This window comes from Labrus bergylta, chromosome 22 (assembly GCF_963930695.1).
Source record: "Labrus bergylta chromosome 22, fLabBer1.1, whole genome shotgun sequence".
Taxonomy (NCBI): domain Eukaryota; kingdom Metazoa; phylum Chordata; class Actinopteri; order Labriformes; family Labridae; genus Labrus; species Labrus bergylta.
The window spans coordinates 17,894,907-17,919,819 of NC_089216.1; the positions used below are offsets into that span (position 1 = coordinate 17,894,907).

The 24,913-nt window shown below is 42.0% G+C and overlaps 3 protein-coding genes across 8 annotated transcripts; 1 reads left to right on the forward strand and 2 right to left on the reverse strand.

Moving 5' to 3' along the window:
* Window positions 1–1,695: 1,695 nt before the first annotated feature.
* tada2b (transcriptional adaptor 2B) lies at window positions 1,696–10,201 on the reverse strand. The gene is made up of 2 exons (XM_020652888.3): window positions 9,932–10,201; window positions 1,696–7,736 (listed from the first exon to the last, which is right to left on the reverse strand). Exons 1-2 carry the CDS (start codon window positions 10,199–10,201, stop codon window positions 6,525–6,527), a joined length of 1,482 nt encoding a protein of 493 aa, XP_020508544.2. The 3' UTR covers window positions 1,696–6,524.
* cfap184 (cilia and flagella associated protein 184) lies at window positions 10,021–12,416 on the forward strand. 2 transcript variants are annotated; one of them, XM_065950259.1, is made up of 4 exons: window positions 10,021–10,147; window positions 10,584–11,214; window positions 11,448–11,792; window positions 11,878–12,416. In XM_065950259.1, exons 1-4 carry the CDS (start codon window positions 10,116–10,118, stop codon window positions 12,175–12,177), a joined length of 1,308 nt encoding a protein of 435 aa, XP_065806331.1. In that variant the 5' UTR covers window positions 10,021–10,115; the 3' UTR covers window positions 12,178–12,416. The 2 variants fall into 2 exon arrangements, with proteins under 2 accessions (XP_065806331.1, XP_020508545.2); XM_020652889.3 differs by lacking the exon at window positions 10,021–10,147 and having other exon boundaries at window positions 10,210–11,214.
* A 769-nt stretch (window positions 12,417–13,185) lies between these two features.
* On the reverse strand, window positions 13,186–24,913 carry LOC109998144 (uncharacterized). Of its 5 annotated transcripts, XM_065950261.1 has the most exons (14): window positions 24,771–24,913; window positions 24,219–24,365; window positions 22,981–23,140; window positions 22,627–22,689; window positions 22,357–22,547; window positions 22,105–22,207; window positions 20,583–21,981; window positions 19,316–19,681; window positions 17,452–17,569; window positions 17,248–17,357; window positions 16,912–16,983; window positions 14,978–15,162; window positions 14,630–14,744; window positions 13,186–13,598 (listed from the first exon to the last, which is right to left on the reverse strand). In XM_065950261.1, the coding sequence occupies exons 1-7, from the start codon at window positions 24,850–24,852 to the stop codon at window positions 21,864–21,866; spliced, it is 864 nt and encodes a 287-aa protein (XP_065806333.1). In that variant the 5' UTR covers window positions 24,853–24,913; the 3' UTR covers window positions 13,186–13,598; window positions 14,630–14,744; window positions 14,978–15,162; window positions 16,912–16,983; window positions 17,248–17,357; window positions 17,452–17,569; window positions 19,316–19,681; window positions 20,583–21,863. The 5 variants fall into 5 exon arrangements, with proteins under 5 accessions (XP_065806333.1, XP_020508548.2, XP_065806334.1 ...); XM_020652892.3 differs by having other exon boundaries at window positions 16,912–17,357; window positions 22,981–23,137; XM_065950262.1 differs by lacking the exon at window positions 17,248–17,357.

Genomic DNA, 24,913 nt, shown 5'->3' on the forward strand with positions numbered 1-24,913 from the left:
AGAATTCACCTCGAGCCAATAGGAGAGGGAGTGATGTTTATATCCTGTCACTGCTGCACAGTGCATAGCGTACGCACAGACCGCTACCATCTCTGTGCACGTCATTAAACTGATGCATTAACTTTTCTGTTCTCCACTCTCTTGTTGATGTGATTCTGTTGAACTACACAGCATTGATATAAAGGCAAATATTCTCATTATAGCATCATATAGTGGACTCCGTTGCGTAATTTTTTTTCACATCACAGAGGACCTACCTCAGGAGACCCCCTGCCCCCCCTTCTGTCTGACAGGGACAGTCTTCAGCAGTGAGGAGAATATCCGGAGCAGTCCTCCTGAAACTAGATATTTTCAGCCGTGCATGTGTGAATACAGCTTTAGATTTGGTGAAACCACTAAGAAGTCATAAAACAGTCAGACAATCCTCACATTACTCCAGAAACTGACCACAACATTCCCCACATTTTTAACATTTCTTCAGTATCATGAAAAATCCAGAAATGCCTTTTTGTGCATCTACGACTGGACCGTAAACAGGAAGAAGTGACTGTAAATTGATGCAATGTTGATGAAACCGTTTGAAAGTAGAGGATGACTGGATGCAGTATTCACACGGCTGTCATAGTAATGGTATAATTATCTGCTTAAATTCATCAATAAATACTTTGAGTTGTAGTCTTACAGTTAAAGAAAAAGGTGATTTGCTCCACCTGACACCTAAAAAAATAATTTCTTCAAATATTCGACATTTACATCAGACGTGACTGGAGTTCGTCTGTTCTGGATCAATTTTAACATTTTAAAGAAAAATACAGCAACTAAATGTATCACTTTCTGCGACTGACTGAAACTGGAAATGCAGAGTGAGATGTGTTTTTTTTTTGCATTTTAAAAATGAGTGAATGAAAACTGTCAGCGATGTAACTTCATTAACATGCTGCTCTCGTGGAACTCTTCAGACCAGAGTAACAAACCCTCTCTTTGTCACTCTGAAGCTGATTCATTTTGTGTTTGCATAGGGTTCGTTTTCCTTCTTAAAGGAGCAATCAATAAGAAATCTCCTGAATGAAATGATAAAGTGATCTTACTATCTGATCAGACATTAAGGAAACATGTTGAAGTGCTGGCTTCTCTGACAACAATGCAGCAGCCAGTATGTCCTCCTTCTAACTTTAGATTCTGGTCCTAAATGGTCTGGATTTGTTTGGACCAGAGAAGGTAGGCGCTTTTAAGACACCCCCACACGGCCGTTTTGGACGCCCCTCTGTTTGTCAGATATGAGAGCAGTTATCAGGTCAACAGGTGTTGCAGTGATGGAAGCGGGCAAGAGAAGTGGTTCAGATAGAAGTGATTGTACCCGACCTAAAAAGCCTCTGCATGTTTCTAATAAGCTCCACGAGCAGAAACGTGCTCAAACTAGGATCAATATTGGAGATGCTTTTGAAAAATGGAGAGAGGTTAGAACACAGAAAGGTTTACAGACCGATGCAGAGCTGGATAAACACTGAAGCTTCAGAGTCCACCACATGGTGACCTGCGTGAGCATCGACTCTAGAGAGGAGGGCGGGGGGGGGGACAGCTCTACAATGTTTAGAATTTGGACTGCAGTACCCATTTTAAACACTAGGTGTCAGAGTTACATACTGCTCCTTTAAGGCTCGAGGGTCCTGCAAGTTGAAAAAGAAAACAGAACTATTTGCAGTTTTAAAGTATCCGCACTTTTAATACATCTCCAAACTTTGTTATTTGCAACAACAAAGTAACAACACAACAAAACAGCTCAACAATATCAGACTCAGCATGCCATCACTACACCCAGAGCGCCGGCTCAACGCCTCTTTGTCCTCCAATATCTTTTTTTATTTATTACAAAAGCTATAAAAATTTCAGTGACACAAAATACTTTACATTTCACGAGTCCGTTATAGTTTTTTTTTCTTCCAATGTATCTTACAAAACTATTTACAATTTGTGGCATGAAGTAAACAACCCTCCCCCCCCCCCCCTCCTCCTCCCTCCCACTTTACATAAAAATAGTCCCACACCTGGGAACAAAAAAACTATGAATGCCATATTTTCCTTTCAGACATTTACACCAAAACACTCCATCTGGGAACAAAGTGGAACATTTGGTTGCACATGCAGAACAAAGCCTCTCGCAGAAAACCAAATCTAACAGTTACATTCAACCGGCTGATTCCACTGACGCTGTGGGTCCTAGTTTGGTTGGAAATATCTTAAGACACCTGCTCGGCTCTTTAAGATGATATCTTTTTGTTTTAAAATACTTTACTCATGCTTACACCTTCCCTCGGGTGTCAGATAAACGGCCCGGTGCAGCATCACCTTCGATAAAGCGGCTCATCGGAACCTGAGCTATCAGTGAACATGTAGTGGAAATAGTGCAAGGAACAAGTCTTTGTAGTGGAGGTGACCGACTGTGAATGTTGAAAAGATGCCATTAAACGTTTTCCTCCAAAGCCCTGAGTGGAAAAGAGAACCATAACTTGGGATTTTGACTCTTTTTGAAATGATAGTCAAGGTGGTCTGTGATCTCAAACTTCAAAAATCTGCAGAAGTTTGATTCACTATGTTAGAATTCAGCTGCCAATCACAGAAATCCTGTCAGTATCTGTGCCATTGTGCATTTGTGTTGTGAGGTTCCTATCAGACGGGGATTCAAACCAGGAACCTCGTCGCTGTGATGCAACAGCGCTAACCACTGCAGCACCGCGCAGCCCCTAGAAAACCATGACAAATAAGTCCACCTCTCAATATGTACAGAATTTCTTCTCTGTTTGTTGCGCTGAGCCCAAACCCGGTTATGGATGACACAAATCTGTGTTAAAACACTTACTATACATTTCCAGAGAGCTTTTTCAATCAATGTGTGGCTCCAATGGAAGTAAAAGTGCATTTGGGAACAATTTGCAGCCACAAATTAACATTTGCACGCTTGTGAGTGTTCACTAGGGCCCGACCGATATACGATTTGTGGGACTGATACCGCTAGAAAAAAATCAGATACGGACATATCGACTGACATCTCTATGTTTGATCTATATAGATGTACACATTCATTACGTTGAGCCCTCAAATGCAGTTATCAAACACTTGTGGAAAAGATATTTAACGAAGACAAGATGGTTACTCAACTTGACAGTAATTACCCATGTATGTGCATCACTGCTTGACACTCTGGAGGGTGATGATGATTGTTGGATTCAATATAGCGCCCTCTGCTGGTGAAAAAGAACTGCTAGTGTAACACAATGACACTCAAATGAAATGCTATTTGACTGGAGAATAATACAAGGTATATTGGTGCATATCTGAGATAAAAGTAGACTACATTGATAGTCACTGGACAAGCTAATATCGGCCGATATTATCGACTGCTGAATAATCGGTCGGGCTCTAGTGTCACGTTAGCAGAAATGCAGAGTCAATAGTATCTGGACAACAATGAGGCTCTGTGACGCAGAGAGAGAAGAAACTTGAGGGTTTTGAAACATGCTGTACATGTGAAGATCACTGCTGGGTTCAGCCTCTTCAAGGTGTTTTGATTTACAGCTATAGAAATCTAAAAAAACAAAAAAAGGTCAAATTACCCAGCAGTCTCCGACACAGTAATGAGGCAAAGAATATGAATCTAGGACATAATCCAGTTTAGGTAAACTCCACACATTCTCCTGATTTTACGAGCTCCTGCTGTGAAATAACAGCCGACTCAATAACTTCATTTACATTTAAATAGCTCTGCACCCACAGCTCAGCTTGGCTCGGGAGAAAAAAAAAAAAAAAAAAAAAGGAGCAGGAAAATGAAAATGAGTCACCGCTGCTGCAGTAAGAGTTCAGCCTTTGAGACAAAAGTGAGGTTACCGTTAAGAAAAATTAAAAAAATACCCGTCATGGAGGAGCAGGTGACGTCTGTTTGAGGGACTGGGAAGCTCTGTGCATGTGACGTGGGGATCTAATGCCAATCAGTTCAAACATCAGCCCCCCCTCTTTTTTTTTAAACACAGTTTAGGTCTTGATGACTGATAGGTTCAAAAGGTTTTTGGGACTGCGCCAGTAGGCTGAAAAGTAGTCCACTTAAAGTCTGTGTTTCTGCCACTGACAGGCTCAGATTGTTATTCTGAGCATCTCCCAATATTACAGAGAGGACACTGACAAAGACTGAACGTTCAAGTTAAAGATTGAGACGTTTTAAAAGCAGAAACAGCTGCTCAATCCCCCTCCTGAAACCCACCAGACTCCTCCAAATCTCTGCAAAAGACCACCACTGTCTCCATCAGTCACTATGTACGTTATTGACTGATATACAAATATTGAGTCGGCACTGAATTAACACACAAAGACACAAATAAACTAACCAACTGCAGAAGTTCTATACCCAAATGTTGCCAACGCATTTGTGCAATTTCTACAAGTTTCCTGGCAATGAAACAGGAAATTACCCAATATGGTCTGCAGCGGACAGTGATTGTTGTTGCCATGGTATCGATATCGTTTGATGGTTTGTTTTTGCTAGAAATGTAATGAAGCTGTGACCCCAGCACCGACCAAGCATTAAAAGCTGATTTTGACGACGTAACTCTTAAAAATAAAACCATAAACATTTAAACTGGTCCTACCCGTTAACCTGTAACTTTTCTTTTTTCACCATTTTAACATCATAAGAGAATACTGATGCCTGTGTTTCAGGGCCCAAGAGTTCAATACGTAAACTTCAACATGCCTTTGAAAGAACTGTGGTCGAGATCATTTACAGAGCAGGAAATGTTAAAAAATTAACTTGCTTGTGATTTTTTTGCAACTACATGACTCCATAATGGCGACACAGTTTCTTAATTCTCTCTCGATAAATCTTTTGGCCTGTCTGTTCTGAGACTCCTAGTTACTTACTGATGGACGAGTACGCACTTATCACTGCAGAGTTGAATACTTGGTGAAACAAAGACTATAAGGAGGGATGTAGCCTCTTGGATCTGAACTGCCTTCTTCCTTAAGGGTTAGAGGTCAAAAGACTTTTGGTATAAAGTCTACGAGATCTACTTCTGCCTCAGTCAACATTTTCTACAAGGTCTAAATGAATTCCTCTGGTTTCAGGTCTCTTTATATATAACATCATTTTGGTCCACGATTAATGAATTGTAGCGGGGCTTCTTGTGGTGGACAAGTCGCAACAACAGCAGCCTGACAACCAGGAAATAGTCAAGATGTGTGTTATCAACCCTCTCGTTAAAAAATGGTCACTGCTGCAACCAAAACTAACAAGTTGAGGACAAACTCAAGGTTTTAAAACAACCATCCACAAGCGAATGGTTGTCATTTTGGTTTCTTTGTCCATTTCTTATACACAGTCTGTCATATCAACATACTGTATATCTGTCAGACTGGTTGGTCCTGTGTCGGCTTAAGGTTTCTTGTGCGCTGGCAGCTCTCGCAAACTCAATATCAGAGTGGTTCTCATAGGTGCTTACTGTTGCTAGGTTACAATAAGTTGTCTAGGGGGGCTACCGCTTTCCTCAGTAGTGACGATCAGGTCTCTGATTGTGTTATTTGCGTTTATTCAAGAAAAATATCTAAAAAAAACATGAGAAAATGTGATTACTTTCCTGACATTGGCAGAAGCGTTAGACCTGAAAACGAAACCCCCCGGGCAGATCACTTTCTCCTCACCATTGTTTTAGACAAAGTCAATATCAGTAGTCCCGCCCCTTCTTGGTTTTGATTGGTGGATGAGGGATAAGTGACAATGACATGCGCGCTGGTGTTCCAAATGTTGAACTATTTTCAACAGAGCGCAGCTGATGGAGTCACAGACTTCCTGTGATTACGATGCTGAGTGCTGGTTTTGTACAGAATTAACAAACCACACAGACTCTAACAGGCTGTAAAAAAAAAAGTAAAGAAATTAGTGCTGAAACATGGATTTCACTGACGTTGCAAGACAACCTTCAGGATCTTATGGGTGTAAAATATTAGACAGAACTGATCAATCGTACGGGGGGCGTTCAGCTTTATCCGGTTTGGTCGAGTTTTCAAGATCCTGAGAACAATCTGAAGCCTCCACATAATTTCAGTCACTCAGTCAGTAGTGCCTCTCTGTGAAATATTCAATAAAAATATGTTTAACATTCTCAGAAAGTTTAACGCTCTGGCTTTAGTCCTGTGCTGTTTTTTCACCCATAGGCATCGTCTGTAAACGTGACGCAATAACACTCAAATATCTCCACAGCTACAACACACCTGTAAGCATTGTAGCTACCAATCATGTCTTAACAATATGAAGACCCCCAGCGTTGAATCCCCCCCCCATCCCCCATTCCAAATGTAGAAATATAAGCTTCATTTTGTTCCCAGCCCTGGTATGAAAATAAAATCTTTTCCAGTGGGACATCCTCTTTTTTTTGTAATTTACATATTCACAAGGTCACCTTTGAAAAATGGTGAGCGACAGTAGTTTTGTTTTCCCTACGGAGCGTAGAGAAAAACATCAGTCCATTACTTCCTTCGGGCTAAGAGGCGTCTCTGGATATCCAGCCGCTCTCTGTGAGGAAGGTGAGGATGCGCTTCTTGAGCACCTTGTCCAGGTAGCTGGGCAGCCGGCTCTTGGCTGGGATGCCCTGCCTCTTCTGCAGGTGATCCTTGATGATGATGGTTTTGACAGTCAGGTAGCGTGCCGGGCTCAGGTTCAGGGAGTTGCACAGCACCTTCTCTCTGTCCGACAGCAGCTCGAAGCCCGTCAGGTTCTCAATCGCAGAAAACTCGCCGTCTTTGCCCTCTTCTTTGATCCCACCTCCGACCCCCATACCTCCAGCAAGACCTCCACCTCCTCCAGTCCCTCCCAAACCAATCCCTGATCCCAGCCCACCGCCTCCTCCTCCGCTGCCACGTTTGGAGGTGACCACACTTTTGTTCTCTTTACGTTTCTCCCGTTTGTGGCGCGCTGCTTCGTATTCAGAGGACTCCTCCAGGCGGGCGATGCCGTTGCGGCGGTAGCGCTGCAGCTCGCGCACTTTTGCCCTCAGCAGCCGCTCTTTATGCATGTTCTCAAAGAAGTCTTCAAACTCCCGATGGGCCATGAACTGACAGAGCCCCCTCAGCCTCACCCGCTGGTCCTTCTCTTCTTTGGTGACCTTCCTTTTCGGAGTACTCGGTACAGGACCTGATCCTGCTGCAGCCGTGGATCCGGGTCCAGCTGTGCCGCCACCAGCTCCCGCTGCACCCACACCACCAGCGGTGCCTGTTACCCCCAGCGTTCCCGGTTTCTCCTTCTCCTTGTCTTTCTTGTCCCGCCCCAGGAACCCGGGCACCAGGTTGTAGTCTCTGGCTATGTTTTTGCGTCGCTGGCGTTCTCGAAGCTTGCGCACGTACATGTCCACGTGGGCCCGTTTCATTTCAATCTCCACGTCCTCGTCGTCGTAGTTCACCGACAGCCCGCTGATGAGCTTCTCTGCGTCCTGGTCGTATTCGATCTCATAGTCGTCACGGAGCGGCATGTAGCCCAGCTGCTGCTGCTCGGCCAGGCTGATGTCGAGCGGAGGGAGCGGGGTGGTGAGGCTTGGCGACAGGGGACCCCCGCTCGGGCAGGTGTGATCCGTCACCCTGTTGGGAATGTTGTCAGGGATGCACGCCTTACCCAGGTTTCCATGGATGTACATGGTGACGTAATGTTCCATGACTTCCTGAGGAGTTCTGGACGCTCCGACATGAGCGGCCATGTCCTCCTGAAAGACACAGGAACAGGGACATTATTCACTGAGTTACAAACAGAGGAGACTCAAACATTTCATGAATCAATATTTCATCTTTAAGTAGTTCAGTAGTTGTTGGAGAAATCTGCGGCCTCTTCTTGGCCCCATTTTCAGGTTTTATAAAATCTCCCTCTTAGCAGGATCTTTCAAAATCATGTTTTTTTTTTATTTTTAAAGTGAAGGCGTTACTATTGGCTGTGTTCAACAAAGGCTTGGCAGTTGCACCTCCTTAAAAAGGATGGAAGGTCAAAAAAAAAGAAAAGAAAAGACAATTAAAGTCTGAATAAATGGTGGAATATCATGCAGCTGAAAAGTTGAATTAATCAACTTTCAGTTTTAGTCGCTGACTTCTGGAAAAATGAAGGAAGTTGAAAATCATGAAAGATATTTTCTTTTTTTTTGTGTAGTTTTCTAACAACCCAAAATGAACTGTCATTTATTAAAATCAATTAAGGACAAAAGGCGGCTGAGGCTCAGTCGGTCGTCTCTGAGCCACAGAGTGTGTCTGTCTCATATCATAACCGTGTCCACTTTGTTTTTAAAACTGTCTGAGTTATTTTGTGTGCAGCCCTGCAGACTGTCCCGTGAGGCGTCCTGTTATTGTACTTTATTTTTATGTCTCTAATAAAAACCTGCATCAGGACATTTGAAATGTAACTTTAGTAGTAACTCTGGCACATTTACATTGATGCAGAATATATTGCTGATATCTTTATTAATGTGCACTGTCCTAATTCAATAAAATAAATTCTAAGAGAATTAGCTTTTAGTTGAAAACAAATAATAACGCAAATAATTGTAACGTGCTGTTTTCATAAAGCCAGCATAATAAATCATTATCAATGAGATGTAATTAATAAATTATAAAGTGATTTTTTTATAACCTCCTTGCATCGATACAAATGTTTAAGCTCAACATGTAACAGAGAGTTAAGTCAAGTTCAAATGTTTAGTGTAGTACACTTCATAGTAATAGACTTTTCTTAAGACCATTATGATTACATTATTATATTTCTTATGTTCCTCCTGGAATCATTCAAAAATATCATACGACGGAAAAGTCACCACGCACACAAACAAGCTCCTCATAATGTCCCATATTATGTTTACACTTTTTGCCTTAAATAATTAAAACTACAATATACCCTATACACTATGTAGTTTTAAAATGATTTACTGAAGTTACATAGTTTCAGCTTGTCAACAGAAAAGGTAGGACACTGCTTGGGGCCCCAGGCCAGTAAAGGGCCCCTAAAGAACCTGACAACCAAGGAGATCGTCGCCCTAGTTGGTGTTGGTATGACTAGCTCTGTCGCTACCCGTCGGGGATTCAACATATTGAATCGGCGTCGGTGAGAGGAGTCTCTCTGATTGGCTGTTGGGTGGTTTCATTTCTCTCCAGCTCTCAGGTTCTGTAAAGCCCCTTGAGCATGCTGCTGTAGTATCCATGCTGTCACCCATTAGAGCAGTTTCTCTTTTTCTTTTCTTTTTCCACTAAAAGACCAAGGACTGACAACGCCAGCGCCATTTTCAACTTTTTATCAGACATTATTCTCCATTAGTAGTCTACCTATAATACGAGTGGTGAGCGACAGCGGTGTGAAAATGGTCGTCTCATATCATAACAACAGACTACCGCCCCCTGCTGGCATGGAGAGTTACTTCCTCTCAGGTATGCGCAGAACGAACGTGGTGGTTGTCCATCGGCTGTAGTCTTTGCGGTGTGTTCAAGTGAGTCGGCCTTCGTCTCCACTTGCTCTTTGCGGCCTGCTTGGTGTGTCAGGGTCTTAAGGGGTCCTCATCTGACATCACTCACTCTCGTTGCCCTGCTAAGCGTTGCAGCATAATTGCTGTGGAAACCAAAAGTTTGTCAATGAAAGTCAACAAATGTACCAGGAAGTACGAGGAAGTGGAGTAAGCGCTGGGACAACAGCAGACATAATGGTGATAAACACAGGTTGTAGGGCCCCCCAAATATATCTTGCCTTGGGCCCCTGGATTCAGCTCAGTCGTCTAACTTTGACGGCGGGACTCGAGCAGAAGGTTTTCATAAATATTATCATCACTACTGGCCAACTTTAACATATGTATGTACTGAGCACTGTGTTAGCTGATATGGTGTACAGACATGAGCAAAGTGAAGAAAAGTAACTTAATAAATGATGTACCCAGTTTCCAAATCCGTATTGCTCGATAGCATCGAGCAGCGACTGCTCTTCCCTGCTGGTCCATCCTCCCTCTGCCTCGGGACCCCAGAGAGAGAACCGACCGCCGTCGACCTGCTGGTAGCCGTGCCATCGGCGGTGATTCCCGAGTTCTGCTCCAGCCGAGAAGCACTCCGGACACAGCTCGATGTCCGGACAGTCGGTGCAGCGGAGCCGCAGGTTCGTAACATCTGCGAGGCAGTTTACGCAGTACTTCTTCCCCAGGTCGGCCATGTTGCCTGGCTCCTGCTTCTTGTTGTTGGAGCGCAGAACTCCGCGCCTGCGCATTGGCAACGCTTTGCCGCGCAACCTACTCACATCCTGCTTGTTAATATTCATGAAGGCCTAGGGCGCTTCTGATTGGCTCTCGGTCGCAGTTTCCAGGACAACTGAAACAAAACGAACAGTTTCATGAACTACAGAAGGACACGAGCCGGACAGCTTCTGACATAATATCAATAATTTAACTATACGTTTTATTTTATTTTATTTTTGTTTTAAAAATGGACTCAGAACCAGAAAACACAGAAAGTGAGGTGAAGAATGACACAGACATGGTGTCAGCAGGTTTAACTAATAATGAGGAATTTTCTTCTTTTCCTGATAATGGAAATAGAACTGTCCCAGTTGAAATAGAGGCATCCGGTCATGATGAAGAAATCCCAGAAAGTGTGAAAGCTACCGAAGAGGCCCCTGATGAAGAAGGAGCCACCTCTGAACCAGAAGAAAACACTGCAGATGAACTTCCTGACTCAAATCCAGACTTCGATATGAAGGTAAACACAGCCAATGAACTGCCAATGTCCCACGAGGAGAGTGTTGTTTTTGAGATAAACAGTACTGACGATGGTGGACCTCCCAGACTGCATCTTGAGTCCCCAGATAAAGAGACAACCAGTCCACAGGAGGAGGAAGACGAGGCTGAGGAAGAGGAGCCCAGTGCTGCAGAAAAAGCAGAAACTAGCTACAAGGAGTACGCCAAACTCCTGCAGGAGCTGTGTGAGCAGAGACATATAGCCAACCAACGCAGCAGCCTGCTGCAGGTGAAGCTGGTGGAGTACTTCCGCAAGAAGGGCGGGGACGATGTTCAGGTGGAGAGGGAGAAGCAGGCGTCAGAGCAGCTGCAGGAGTATGAGAGGTGCATGAACATGCTGATGGAGCTGAAGCAGCAGATAAACACGGAGTCAGAGAGCGCTCAGCAGCAGGAGGACGAGCTGAGGGTACAGTCCCAGGAGAAGCTGGAAAAGGTTGGTCTTTTTTTTTTCATATCCAGCCGTGGTTAAAAATGGACTTAGGTATAAGATCATTAAATTATGATTGCATGATTCAAATGTTAAATGCCATAATTAAGCCTATATTGCAATATACATCGCAGAAAGAAAAGATATTGCAATGCCATTTTGTCCCAGCATCCTTCAGCCCTATCACATACTATTAGCAGTATGCAGTATGACTTCAGGTATCTTATCTTCGTCCTCAGGTGGATAAAGAATGGCGAGCATTTGTGGCACTGAAGCAGGATGTAGCTGTTTCACTTCTAGGCAGACTTCTCGGCAAGCAAGCCGCCCAGGCCAAAGTGGAGTCGACTCTCGCGGGGGAGCAGCTTCGCCAGGATGAGCTGATCAAGCTGCGTCTCAAGCATCGCCACCTCAGGATGAAGATTCACAGGCTGGAGGCGGAGCTCCGTGACAGGGACGACAAGAGAGATCCACTCCAGCTCCAGTTTGAGCGTCTGCAGGCCGAGCGACTAGAACTGAGAAAACAAACAGAAAAGCAGCACGAGGAATCCTTAAAGATACGGAAAAAGATCAGCAGCAGCTTGGAGGTAAGTTGAAAGGTACGCAGGATGTACTTTTCTTTGTTGTTTACAGTTTTTTTTAATTTGTTTATTATTTCTCCTGCACTCTCAGGTCCTGTCGAATGTAAAGGAGAAGCTGTCCTGGGGCCAGATGGAGGTCCAGGCCAAGAAAGAGCAGCTGGCTGAGGTGGAGGTCACACTGGCCAGGAAGAGAGAGCTCCTGACCAGGATTAAAAAGACCCGAAACGGCCTGCAGAGAGACAACCTGAGGCTGAAGGAGCGCGGTGGGCTGCTGGGGAACAGGGCTCTGCTGCGGGACTTTGAGGACACTGTGGACTCCGCCGACCTCCTGGAGGAAAAACTGGAGAACCTGAAGCTGAGACTGTCCGTGGCAGGTGGAAGAAAAACCTGAAGACAACTGAACTAATGAAGGAGGAATTAAATGTGATCAGACTATAAAAGAAAATTAGCGTAAAAATGGTCAAAAATGTAATCTTTGAGTGGAATTGTGAAGCCTTTTTGAGTCCCATCGTATCTGACATAACCTGCAGTTTCTACTTATAATCAGCAGATGGCACTAGAGTGAAATGGTGCATTACAGAGATGTATGATGCAGTTGTAGGCAAGTATAAAGACTTCATGCACCATGCACCGTTCTCAGCGTTCTGTTTGATGAGTTTTATTCAAACTACGGCATGTCTTTGAAGTCAATAAACTAGACTCACTGGACTCATCCCCCCACAATGCTCCACAGAACGCCACAGGAGGTCATTCCTGCCTGCGGCCATCAGACTCTTTAACTCCTCCCTCAGTGGACTTATTTCACTAGTTCTTTGCCGCCTGCTTGGTGAGTCAGGGCGTTAAGACACACACAGCGCTGTTACCTCCCCTCATAGGCGACGTGCATTTGTTGACAAAGAGGGTGTGGCACCAACAAAGACGTTGTGAGAAGAAGCCAAAGTCGACTGACATGGTTCAGTTTTATTGCACAAATATGACTCTGCTAGCGTCTTAGAACTAATTGTTGACAAACTTTTAGCATGTGGATTCTGTGTCTGTGTATTCAGCTGTTACCATGGTAACTGGTGTCCAAAATGGCTACATTTTACATGCCAGCTGAGGTAGGTTTGTAAGCTTCCAAAAGTTTAAAGCTTACTTGAAGATCGACGAGGAAAGAGACAACTTTTTGGTGGAAGATGGACTTATTTGTTTATTAGTATGCAAACCTGAGACGTAACTCAGGTTAGACGACTTTCTGCAGAAATGTACACAGCCATCGAATCATTGCGTTCCCATTAGCCTCCCTGATTTCTGACTCCATTTTCCTATCGCTGAATAGAGGCATAAAAATCCCTAAAGCCCAAAAATAAACCTTAAAAACGACAAGTGGATAAACAGACAGTTCTTCTTTAAAAACATGTATTTTTTCTATAATGCTTTTATTTAATAATGAAAACAGCAAGAAGTACAGAAAATGTAAGATACAGTATTACACATCAGAAGAACACATGAACAAATGAATCAACCACATGTGGTGGAAGAGGACCTCTTTAAAAATCTTTGAGATAATAATAAGCAAATGTTTACTTTTGTATATATAAAGAAGAAGCAAAGGCTTACAAGTAAAATGCATCAAACCTCATGATATGTTCTCCATGCTTTGCCTCACACCTAAACCCCTGTAACCCCTCCCCTGCAGGATCAAAGGGGGATCAGAAAATGCATTCTGAGTTGTCTTGCAGGCGGGCTTAAATGTCCAGGTTGGCCAGTAGAATCTTGAACATTGGCTGGGACGCGTCAACACAGAGGGTATTTTCATTTCTGTTTTTCACGCTGTGAACCAAAAGACAAATACAATCAAATTTGGTTAGCAAGGCTTCTTTTGTATCGCTGCAAAAGCTCACCATAATTTGTGATTTGTGACCAGAAAAAATAGAAGTCAAAGGCACCCAAGATTAAATAGTTTCCTGTTTCCAATTACCAAAACAAAAAGGCAAACTCCTGCAAAATCAGTACGTTTACATGGAGCTGTAAACAAGCTAGTCCAACTACAGTTGTACTAAATTGAATTACTCGAAGTCGGACTAACCTAGATAATGTGGTTGAAGATCGATTAACTTTTGCATGTATACGCCTCACATGGACCCAAACTAGACTCAGCATTCTACGCATAGTCCACAGTCCCCGCCCCTGGATTTACCCCATAAGTAGACCAGCATAAATACATAGCTAGGCAGAAGTCGCGCCGTTGTCGACCTGCTGATATCCCCATAAGCTGGAGGGATAGCGTGCATCGCATTCGATCTAAAAGTAAAGCGTGAACCATGAACGAAGTGTACAGAGCTGTAAAGTTGTCCATGTTTTAACCGTTCAACATGCAACCACCACTTTGCTGTTTACTAACTTGTGAGAAAGAGCAACTGGAAATAGGTCCAATAGGGTGCATAGCACCACCTATCATAGCAGAGGGACATACCTCTGTGAATAAATCCATTCTCCCTTGATGCATGTGTACTGGGACAAGTACAGTATTCCAATTAAATGGCCTCATTAAGCTGTAACCGTAGCTCGACTTACTTGTGCATGTACACTTACTGACTGTCTAAGTTGCACAAATACGTTTTATGTATTTGGATAATTTCGACAGTGTTCTCTCTCTCTTTCCCCTGCAGCAGATTTTTGGTTAAAAATATAACCAAGGATCTGAAGTTCTTAAAAAGGTTCAGTACTCTTTGATACTATCGACTATTAAATTCATGGAGCTTCTAAGGTTTTAATCCTTGAGGTATTGAAAAGTAGTGAAGCATCAGACATTTTGACAAGCGAGAAAGAAAAGTGTGTTGTCACAGAAGCAGGTGACTTACAGAAGCAGGATAGGACAGCCAGGCTCTGGCCTCATCATCAACACGGATTCTACATCACTCGGGTCAATGTTCTTCAGATTTTCAGTGCGAAAGCAATCTGGGCATTTGATTTTCACTGTAAGGTCAAAAACAATAACAGTAGGTTTCATTTATAGAATAAATGGATCATTGTCATGAATTGATCGAATAATTGAAAAATTAAATTATGGATTTGGATGCAAAAATATGCATGTCATTTTGTTACCCCTGTGAGCCTAGGTAAAAAACTACATTGATATCCAACAGTGTGCACAGTCTTTGTCAAAATTAACCATAATCTGTTTTTCTCTGAAGGCTATGATTCCTCACATGCATCCTGATGCCTCATCAATTGATCAGAAATAAGTTCTGGGTATGGATCATGGATTTGTGCTGTATCTGCCAAAAAGGGAGGAGAAGTTGTGGGTAACCATGTGCTTATGTCCAGTTCAGCAGAGGATCTGGCCAAAGGCTCTTTGTAGCCTCTTGCCTCAGTCGTTGTTTCAGATCTGCGCCTGTGGATGTGATGACAAATGTGTTACTTATCAACAAGTTACCTTACAGGAATAGGTGATTAACACATCTGCTTATCAGTGCTGAAATACTCTTATCAGATTGTAATTGGTTGGCAAAAAACACATCATCATGATTTAGAGGCTTCAATTAGTATGTTGATGGTCTTTATGAGGAAGATGGTTAGAGTTTAATGTGGACTTAAAATTGTGTTTAATGAGGCGAGAATATCTCAAGTCTCCTGCTGCATTACTATCACTTGAGATTACATATAATACCAAGCCCAATTTAAACTTTTTAGGATGGTGCAATAAAGAAAGAGACCTAGCAAAGACACGTCTTGTAATATGATGCACAACACATGTGACAGCAGGAAACACGAATCAAGACCAACGAAAGACAAATTACTAACTGAATCATTGCTTCTCTAAATGCCTGTTCTTTAATAACCCGGTTATACTGTTAAACTTGAAAATTAAAGAAAAAACGGCACGCATTAGTTCAGTCAACAGGCACTGAAACCATAAAAAAACTGTTTTTTAATATTTAATATTTATTTATTTATTTAAAGGTCAAATATCCTCCTCCTCTTCAACCAGTGTAAATAAGTCTCAGAGCTCCTCAAAACATGTGTGTGAAGTTTCTTGTTCTAAATCCACTCTGATCCTGTATTTGATCATGTCTATAAACCCCTCTATTTCAGCCCTGCTCAGAACAGGCTGTTTCTGTGTCTGTACCTTTAAATATGTAAATGAGCTGTGTCTGACCACGCCCCCTCTCTGGAAGGGCTTGGGTGACTCGGGCTTTCTCGCTTCATGTGCTATTGTTCACGGTGAGAAGGCAGACTCAGAGGGCAGAACAAACACCTAGCTGTGGGAGTGTCACCCACCTGGGGAGGGGCTACTGCCCTTTGTGATGTCACAAAGGGGAACTCTCCAAACAGCCTGTTTGAGCACTCCTTTTCTGAAAAGTGGAGCAGGCAAAAGACGGAGAGGATGGACTTTTCTCATAATTGGGGGCTTTGTAGACAGACTAGAGACACATATTAGTGTTAGAGGAACATGGTGAAGTGCATTTTACATAATACGAGACCTTTAATGAGCCGCCTGTCTTCTTTCAGTGGATCTCGGAAGTCAGAAATTACTCGGAATTGCAAATTGGAAATTCGAAGAACCTTAAGTTGCCCAAGTTAAAATCCAACATGGCTGCTACGTGCATCAACAGTAACAGTTAAGCTGTACAGTCCAGTGTTTATCAGCAACTTAGTCCTCCTTTTGTGTAATTAAATCAATCACACCGATAGTATCGTGCAAGTTCAATCTGGTGGACGTGTCATGTTATTTCCGCGCACAAGCTATCACGTAGTGTGTTGTTATCACCTGGTATAAGCTAACAAAACAAAGGTACTCCTTGATTCGTTCATGTTGCTTGTCCGACTTGTGGACAACTCGCAACTGGAACATGTTCAACTCGGGTGTGATGTAATTCCCAGCCCTGATAGAGTAAATGGCGCCATAAAATAAACCGAGCATCTAAAAACCAGCGAGCAGAGGTTCAACTCTCGGACCCATCTGATGTCCCGTGTCCAGCAATTAAAAGAGCCACAATGAAACAGAAATATTCCACTCAAAAACATTCATAACGATAAAAAACGATTTGCTAATCAAGTTGAGCACAAGAACATTAAACACAGAAAGGTTCAATTGAGACACTGTTTTTAAAAGTTTATATACATTTGTCATCGTACTTACAGTCCATAACGAAAGAACCTCCTTGCAAATGATCGAGAAGCACAAACCCGTTGACCATCCATCCTTATCCGACTGAAAAAAAGGCAACAGTAAGTGATCTGAATTGTGCAATATGGTTTCTTTTTTAATCCACAAATTAGTTTAAAAACCGATTGTCCAAAACATCTCTCTCTGCGGGACTGTTCTGAGAGTTAGGCCCTTTGCACAGCGAGTCAGTTTTTTTCGTCTGAAGTTGATGCACTCTGGAGCGATCGGTAGAATTCTGCTTGAAAAGGTGGATCTCAGTTCTCTTTTTTTTTTTGACCCTGACTCTTTGTTTGTAGTAAAAACATTCACCGACTCCTTTTCATCCTAATGCAGGAAGCATTTTTTGATTAGACCATCCACCATAGCCAGTCCCACAGTGCATTATGGATAGGACTGTTAGCCTTTCACTACCATGGTGCCTTGGTGTAGAAACACAAGAACTATAAATGTATTTGCCAATATCAATGATGTAAAAACGTCTGTTTATATTTCACTGGAATGACAGAAACTTACAAGTATTCACGTTGCCCGCATGTTGGTGTTGGGTTCTGAAAAACCATGGTTGTAAACCGGGAGACGTCAACATGATCATCAACAAACTTCCCACAGAGACATCCACCACCACCAGTGACTAAAAACACAACATAGATATTCACTGTTAAAAAGTGTAACAATAAGTAGAGACTGACTAGTAGATCATAACAGAAAAAGAGCTGAAAAACAAGTGTTGACATCACAAAATGGAGGTCAAAGAACACAAGAGTTGTATGTCACGTCTCATCGTGCACGATCACACGCTGGCCGTCCACAACGCACACGTTAAATATTGAATTCTTTGCTCTGTGTATTTCAGTTTCTCCTTCCAAACATTATGACATCTGGTGCTTTTTTTTTAGTGAAGGTGGACAAACAGGTGTGTGGTAAGCATTGTATTTGATGAGCTGGGAAAGCCGCCATGTTGTTTCCGGTTTGAATGCCAGGGGAAAATGGCCTTTCCTGTCAATAACAGGAGAATCCAGAGCTTCTTAGCTTGTTTTACAAAGTGGAGACAACGCTGCATAAATCATATCCACACCGTGATTGAAATGTTGAGTTCTGATCTGGGTCAACACGGGAGAAAAAACTTTTTTTCGGCTCACTGCCAGCCGTTTATGACGGGGCTTTGAGTGATTTGAGTCAACAGCTCGTCAATACAAAAGCACTAGCTCAGTGCTTCCCAAAGTGTGGGCTGCAGCCCCCTGGTTGTTTGGGTACTGCAGGTGGACCCCAAAAAGCCCTCCACCAAGTATAAAATAAATAATAATAATAATATTATAACAATAAATAATGATGATTTACCATGAGCCAACCCTTTAAGTGATTAGTAAGGCCTGTCATGACTATTCATGGACATAATATCATATAATATTTTACTATCTGTTTAGTAAACTTTCGTGTCTATCTTGCCATAATATCATGTTGTCATGTCCAATATTTTACCCTTACTGAAAGTGATAGCTGTAGTCATAACATTTATTTTATAACGGAATAATTTTGTATTTCAAAGTGGGCCGCAACAGTCTTAAAATTTGGAAAGGCTGGTTTAGATGTCAAACTGAAATTCACAGAGCAGAGGTCTAAATATCTGACTGAGGTGGTGTGGACAGCGGACACAGTGTAACTTTACTGACAGTGATGGTACGATAAACAGTTAACTGTTCAGGATTTCATTATCAGACTTTTCATTCATTCCATGAATTAAAGGTGATATATTATGAAAAATCCCCTTCTACAGTGTTTCTGAACATATATTTGGGTAACCTGAGTGTCTACTGACCCACAAAATGTGAAATAAACCCATCCAGTCCTTTGTTTGTGGTCTGCATAAGTCTTACAACACAGAGAAAAATGCTCTGTTGCTAATGTGCTCTTCTTGTGACATCACAGTGGGATTCTGGTAAATAAATCCCCGCCCCTCCCATGGTATCTCCACCCATGGACTCCACCCCCAGCCTAGAACAAAACTTTTGCGCAGGTCCGCCATTTTTATTCTTGCTTGCGAAGGAGTGATGTCTACAGGGAAAACTCGGGGGGGGGGGGGGGGTGTCATTGCATTTAAAGAGAGACACACACCAAAACGGAGCGTTCTGAGAGAGCTGGTTTATACAGGGTCACAAACCTCCTCTGGTGCTTGATTCATGTTATATTTTGACCAAAGCACAGCACAGATGTTTCATTTAGACCACAGGGGACTGTTTGAAAAGGTGGAGATTGTGAGAATATGTCCTCTTTAAAAAAAAAAAAGGCCCACTCAAGTTTAGCTGCGGAGGGGCCTCACATATTTGCGTTATGGGGCTGCAGGTTCAAATAACATTTTAAATAGATGGACAAGCCTCACCAGTACGATACCCAATAGCAAATTCAGGACCCTGTTGACCTCTGGGTTAGACAGGTCTCTGGAGTTTTTGGGTTGTTTGTTCAGGCTGTGTCGTGGATTCCAGGTATGCAGGTGTTGGCTGTGTGGATGGTTGAGGTGACTGACTGTATGGAGTGGTTGAATCTGTAGACGGCTGATTGGGAAGTTGCGTTGATTCTCCGTTTGGCTCCTTGGATGGTTTGGGTTCCTGACTGGCGGACTCTGAAGATCGCTGGATAACTGGTCTGGAGCTGGTCCAGTGGGAGTTATCAGAAATACGCAGGCAGAACTCATCGTAATGCACAGAGCCGTCAGGGTCACGTGCTGTGGGTGATGTCAACTCTGCATCTGGAGAGAACAAGGTCATTTAAACGATGACAGAACACAGGGCAAAGGTGATGAGTTCTTGACCAGCATATAAATTGTCTTGTTCGCTCTTGTTTTTATCAGCTAAGAAATATTGCCAAACTTAAGCCCATTGTTCCCACAGCTCAAATGGAGATGATTCTTCACGCCTTCATTTCTTCCTGTTTGAATTACTGTAACTCACTTTTTACCTTCCTTAACAAAACATCTCTTCTAGTTCAAAATTCCGCAGCCAGATTAATTACCAGGTCATCCAAAAGGTCACACATCACCCCAATTCTGTTTTCTCTACACTGGCTTCCCATCAATTTTAGAATACAAATCAAGATTCTTGTTATTACTTTAAACAACCTGCATGGACAGGCACCGGCCTACCTCACAGAACTATTACGGCCGTATACTCCCTGCAGATCTCTTAGGTCTTCTGATCAGGGTTTGCTGGTAGTCCCTCACACCAGACTGAAGACCGAGGTGGACTGTTTAAAAAGCAACTTAAGACCCATTTCTTTAGACTTGCTTTTGATTAATATGTTTGTATATTGTTGAGGTTTTTGTTGTTTGCTTTCTCTATTTGTTTCTCCTCCATTTGTAAAGCACTTTGTGACTCTGATCTTGAAAGGTGCTATCTCAATAGAGTTATTATTATTATTTACATACGTTTTGAAGCTCAGAAATTCTCTTAAATTCCAAAAGGGCATGTTAATTAGGTGTGGGATGAAATATCGATAAAGCCTGAAATCCTCGCCCTGACTTGTGTGATAAATGATTGAATCGCTGGTGCCAAATATCGATATTTTATACATTAACCCTACACTAGTGTGTAGTTACTGTTTTATACAAGAAACACTGTAAAGAAATGATTTAAATAAGCTACTGGACTTACCTTCTGCAGTTGTTCGGAGAAGAAGAGTCGTCAAAAGCAGTTGACTGATGAAGAAGGTGTTCATGGTGACCCCAGGCGAGGTGGACTGAGTTTACTGTTGTGCGTCTTTAACATCACATGAGGCTTGTTATCTGATCATTCAGATGCAGAGGAGGAAGGAAGTCCGGCAAGTGAAGATTTTGCTTTCGGCTGTGTTGAAGGGATCGCTCATTCTCGCTCATTTTATGCACACTTTCATGTGGGCTGTAATTCTTTCTAATTCTCAAAGTCCACTGCACAGCTCCTACATTACACCTTTTGTACATTTTGTGTGTTTTTAGTTTTATATTTTATATTTTTTTAATTCTATTTTATATATTGTTATAGCTTCTTATTCTGTATTATTTAAGTTGTTGCTAGTTCTACTTTAGTTCCTTGTTAATTGTTTAGCACCAATACACCAAGTCAAATTCTTTGTATGTGTAAATGTACTTGGCAATAAACCCCGATTCTGATTCTGATTTTTTTAGAAGTTAAACGCCATGATTGACAACTTGTGTCGACTAATGTGGCTGTTGCTGTGTGGATTAGAGGAGTAGAGGAGGAAGAGTGAGAGAACATGTATGAAGCACTAACACAAGCCCTCACAACAACAACATTTTCACTTTGTCCAATCAGAAAAGGTGTTTGTGCTTGATGAGGTGTACGCTAAAATAAACAACAAAAAACTGTTTTACAAATGATGCAATGAAAAAAAAGAATATACAAAACACAAACAATATGTCAATTCAAATGCAAGTTACTGAATCATGCTAAATATACACTCACCGTCCACTTTATTAGGTACAGCTGTTCAACTGCTCCTTAATGCAAATATCTAATGAGCCTATCACATGGCAGCATCTCAATGCATTTAGGCATGTAGACATGGTCAGGACGATTTTCTGAGGTTCAAACCGCACATCAGAATGGGGAAGAAAGTTGATTTTAGTGAGTTTGAGGATAAGGATAAGGCGCTATCAACCCGGTACTAGTAAGGTGTACCTAATAAAGTGGCTGATGAGTGTAATTATTAATGGAGTAATTTGCATCACTAATGAGCTATAAACAATAAATGATTGATAAAAGAACAATTCACCTTTTTGGAGAAAAATGTCCAGATTGATACCCGAGGGTTAATAAAAAAAAAAAAACAGAATATAAAACACACAAACAATATGTGATGATCTGTTGAGAATAGATGAAGGTTGAATGAATGGATGGAGAATTGGAACATTCCGTACATGGGACAGGACCTGACCGCTAGGCCAACAACGGCTCTACTTCAACAGTTGTCATCTTTTTGAAGGCTTTCAATAACTTTTTAATCCACACACTCTTTGGATCCATACAGATTTCCCTGCCCTCTTTAGTTACTATTCTGGAGAGAAAATATCAAAAGATCTCTGTTAGTAACAGTTACATGTGTGTGTTTCAGGACGTTGTGCAATGTAAGCTTCACTAAAGCACATTTTCTTTTTAATGAATTACAAACTCTACTTACATGATTGCATGTATGGGGCACTGAAGAGGCTTTTGTACCAATACATGCTTAATCCTTGAGACAGGAATCCGCGATAATGAAGTTCTGAAGCAGCACTTGACCACTAGATAAAATTAGTTATTACTGTTATTAATATAAGTGAAGGTTAAACAAACATCAAACAGCTAATGCTGAAGCCAAAAACTTGAAGCAGAGTACACGGAAGTAGCTTTTAGAGGTGAAGAAATAAAATTGATGTTGACAACGACTCACCAGGCGGTCTAGCTCTCTCTTCTGGTCTGTTCTGATTGTCCTGCGGAGGGACAGGAGCAGTTGAACGATGGGTGTTTGTAAAAAGAGAAGCTGCTGAGGTGCTGCTTTCAGTCATCCCAGAGTCTGTGGTGACTTCTGAGGAAGTTGCTCCCAGAGTATCAGGAGTGGCTGGAGTCGTCTCATCCAAGTCTCTATATGGAAGCAAAGAAATATGTGACATCATTGCAGTATAGGGCTTTTTTTTAACACCCAAAAAACTCCAGAACTTACGGAGCGAGCAGACCAATTAAAGCTTCTAGATCCATGCAGACCTCCATGTTGGTATATGTCTTGCTTTTCCAACACAGACGAACGGAAACACAAGAACAAAAAAAGATTAATGTTACCATACACACACACAAAATAAATACATTAATACAAATAAACTACGCCCCTGAATAATCGTTTTTAATTGAAGGATTTTTGATGTGGCCGATAGTGGCCAATCAGATTTGAAGGGGGGCTCATGCCGACCCAGGCCGCCCCCCTCTGGACACGCCCCTGGCTATAAGCATTGTCACACACTGTTTCAAACAGAATAACAGAGCTACTAATTCAGAGAACAAATAATATTAACTGACTTACATTATCTTGGGCTCACATCCTGGTGCAAGAGGTCTGACGTCTACACTCACAAACTCTGAATCTTTTTGTAACATTTTTGTGTTGTTGCAATGACAGTTTTGTGGATTTCTGGTCTTCTCGGAAGCACTTCGATGTAATGTCGAGTTGCTCTTCGTGGCTGCTGTGAAAAAATGAACGTAAGCAAGTGGACCAGAGTGCTTGACAACGAGCAAACTACCTGTTCATCCAATCTCAGTAAACACGGTTGTACCCCCAGCTCAAGAAATACAGCAGTTTAATGTCCATCTCTGTACCTCTCTCAAGTGTCAATTTGCAGTGTCATTGTGGACTCCCTGGACTCAATTTAGCACTTTTCAAAACATTCTGGCTAAGATCGTTCTGCAAGACATGAGATTCTGAACATAAAGCAATAATAAAATTCAGTTTAAGTTTCAAATGTGTCCCAGTTGGGTCAGGCTAAGGAAGAAGTTGAGTTGGTAACTTTTAAAATGGATTAAATTAGTAGCCCAGAAATGACATTACATTTTGTTAAAACGGCAGCTCTTACACCGTGTCCTAAGAACACGTGAGCGTTATATGTCTCGTTCTGTCCAAACTGCATGCGTTAAATATTGAATTCTATGCTCTGTAAATGTTAGTATCCCTCCTTGCAAAGGGAATGACATCTAGTGCTTTTGTACTGAAGGTGAACAAAGCGAGCGGCGAGCATCGGAGTGAAAACGGCGCGCCGCGTGCTGTTAGGACACGTGTTAGCTGATGTATATTTTTCAAATATATTTTATCTTGTTTTATTTTTTATATTTTTTACATTTCTTATTCTGGCAATCCTTGCTCTTTGCTGCTGTGACAATGTAAATGTATCCGTTGTGGGATAAATAAAGAAGTATCTTATCTTATGATGCTATAGAGGGGTGTCTGAAGTGTTTAATTTTGTAGCCTCCGCCTCGTCATAACAGAAAAAACTCTGCCTTCCATGAATGCATTTATTATTTGAATAATACTCACTACTTTCTCTGCAATACACTATCCAGCTGTGCAGGATGAATACATGATTTTGAAGTAACTTTCAGTCAACTTTTACAATAAAAAAACAAAAACACATACAGTATGAAAGGGTTATCAAATGTGTTGTTCAACCTTTGAAATACGGTGTGAAAAAGTGAATGTTTATGCCTTCTTCATCACACAACCCAAGAGAAAGTACACAGATATAACCGATAAATACAGATATGGCTTACCTTCAGCTGTTGTGTTTGTGTCATTGGTTTTATCCGAGGTGTCGATGGCTGAATGTGGAGTTGATGTCGGGTTCGTATCGGACTGCAGGTGAAGACAAAACTCTCCAAACAGCATCTCTTCAGCCGAGCTCCTTCTCTCCACAAACACTGAAAACACCATCACAGCTTCATGAACAGATCGGAGAAATTAACACAACTTCATCAGTACTCTCTGCGTTATCTTAAACATGTTTTATGTGAAGTTAGCAAAGTGACACAAGCTATGGAGCCTCAAACTGTTTCTGAGCTCCCAAGAAACAATGCTTTTCTGAGCGCCCGTGACTTGAAGGAGCAATTTATCCTGCAAAAACCTTTTTAGGATCGAGCAAAAGTTACTCAGGATCTCACAAATGTGTCTTTGATCTCGGGAACTATCAAGAATTTCTCTGAATCAACCTAAATTATTCCCTTTATGTCCCTCTCGGGGCTAGATGACGGCAAGTTTGTAAGTAAGAGCACAATCATAATCTTCTGGTGCAGTCTGCATCAACAGGTTAAAAAAAGGCTTCTTACCTGAGAAAGGATCTGCTTGCAAAAAGAAGAAAATCCACGCCACATTCAGGAGAGCGACGGTGATCTTGGCAGTCCAATGCATGGTTCAATGAATGTGTTAACAACTACTGATGTACTGACTGTGAGGGATACATGTGTGTTGC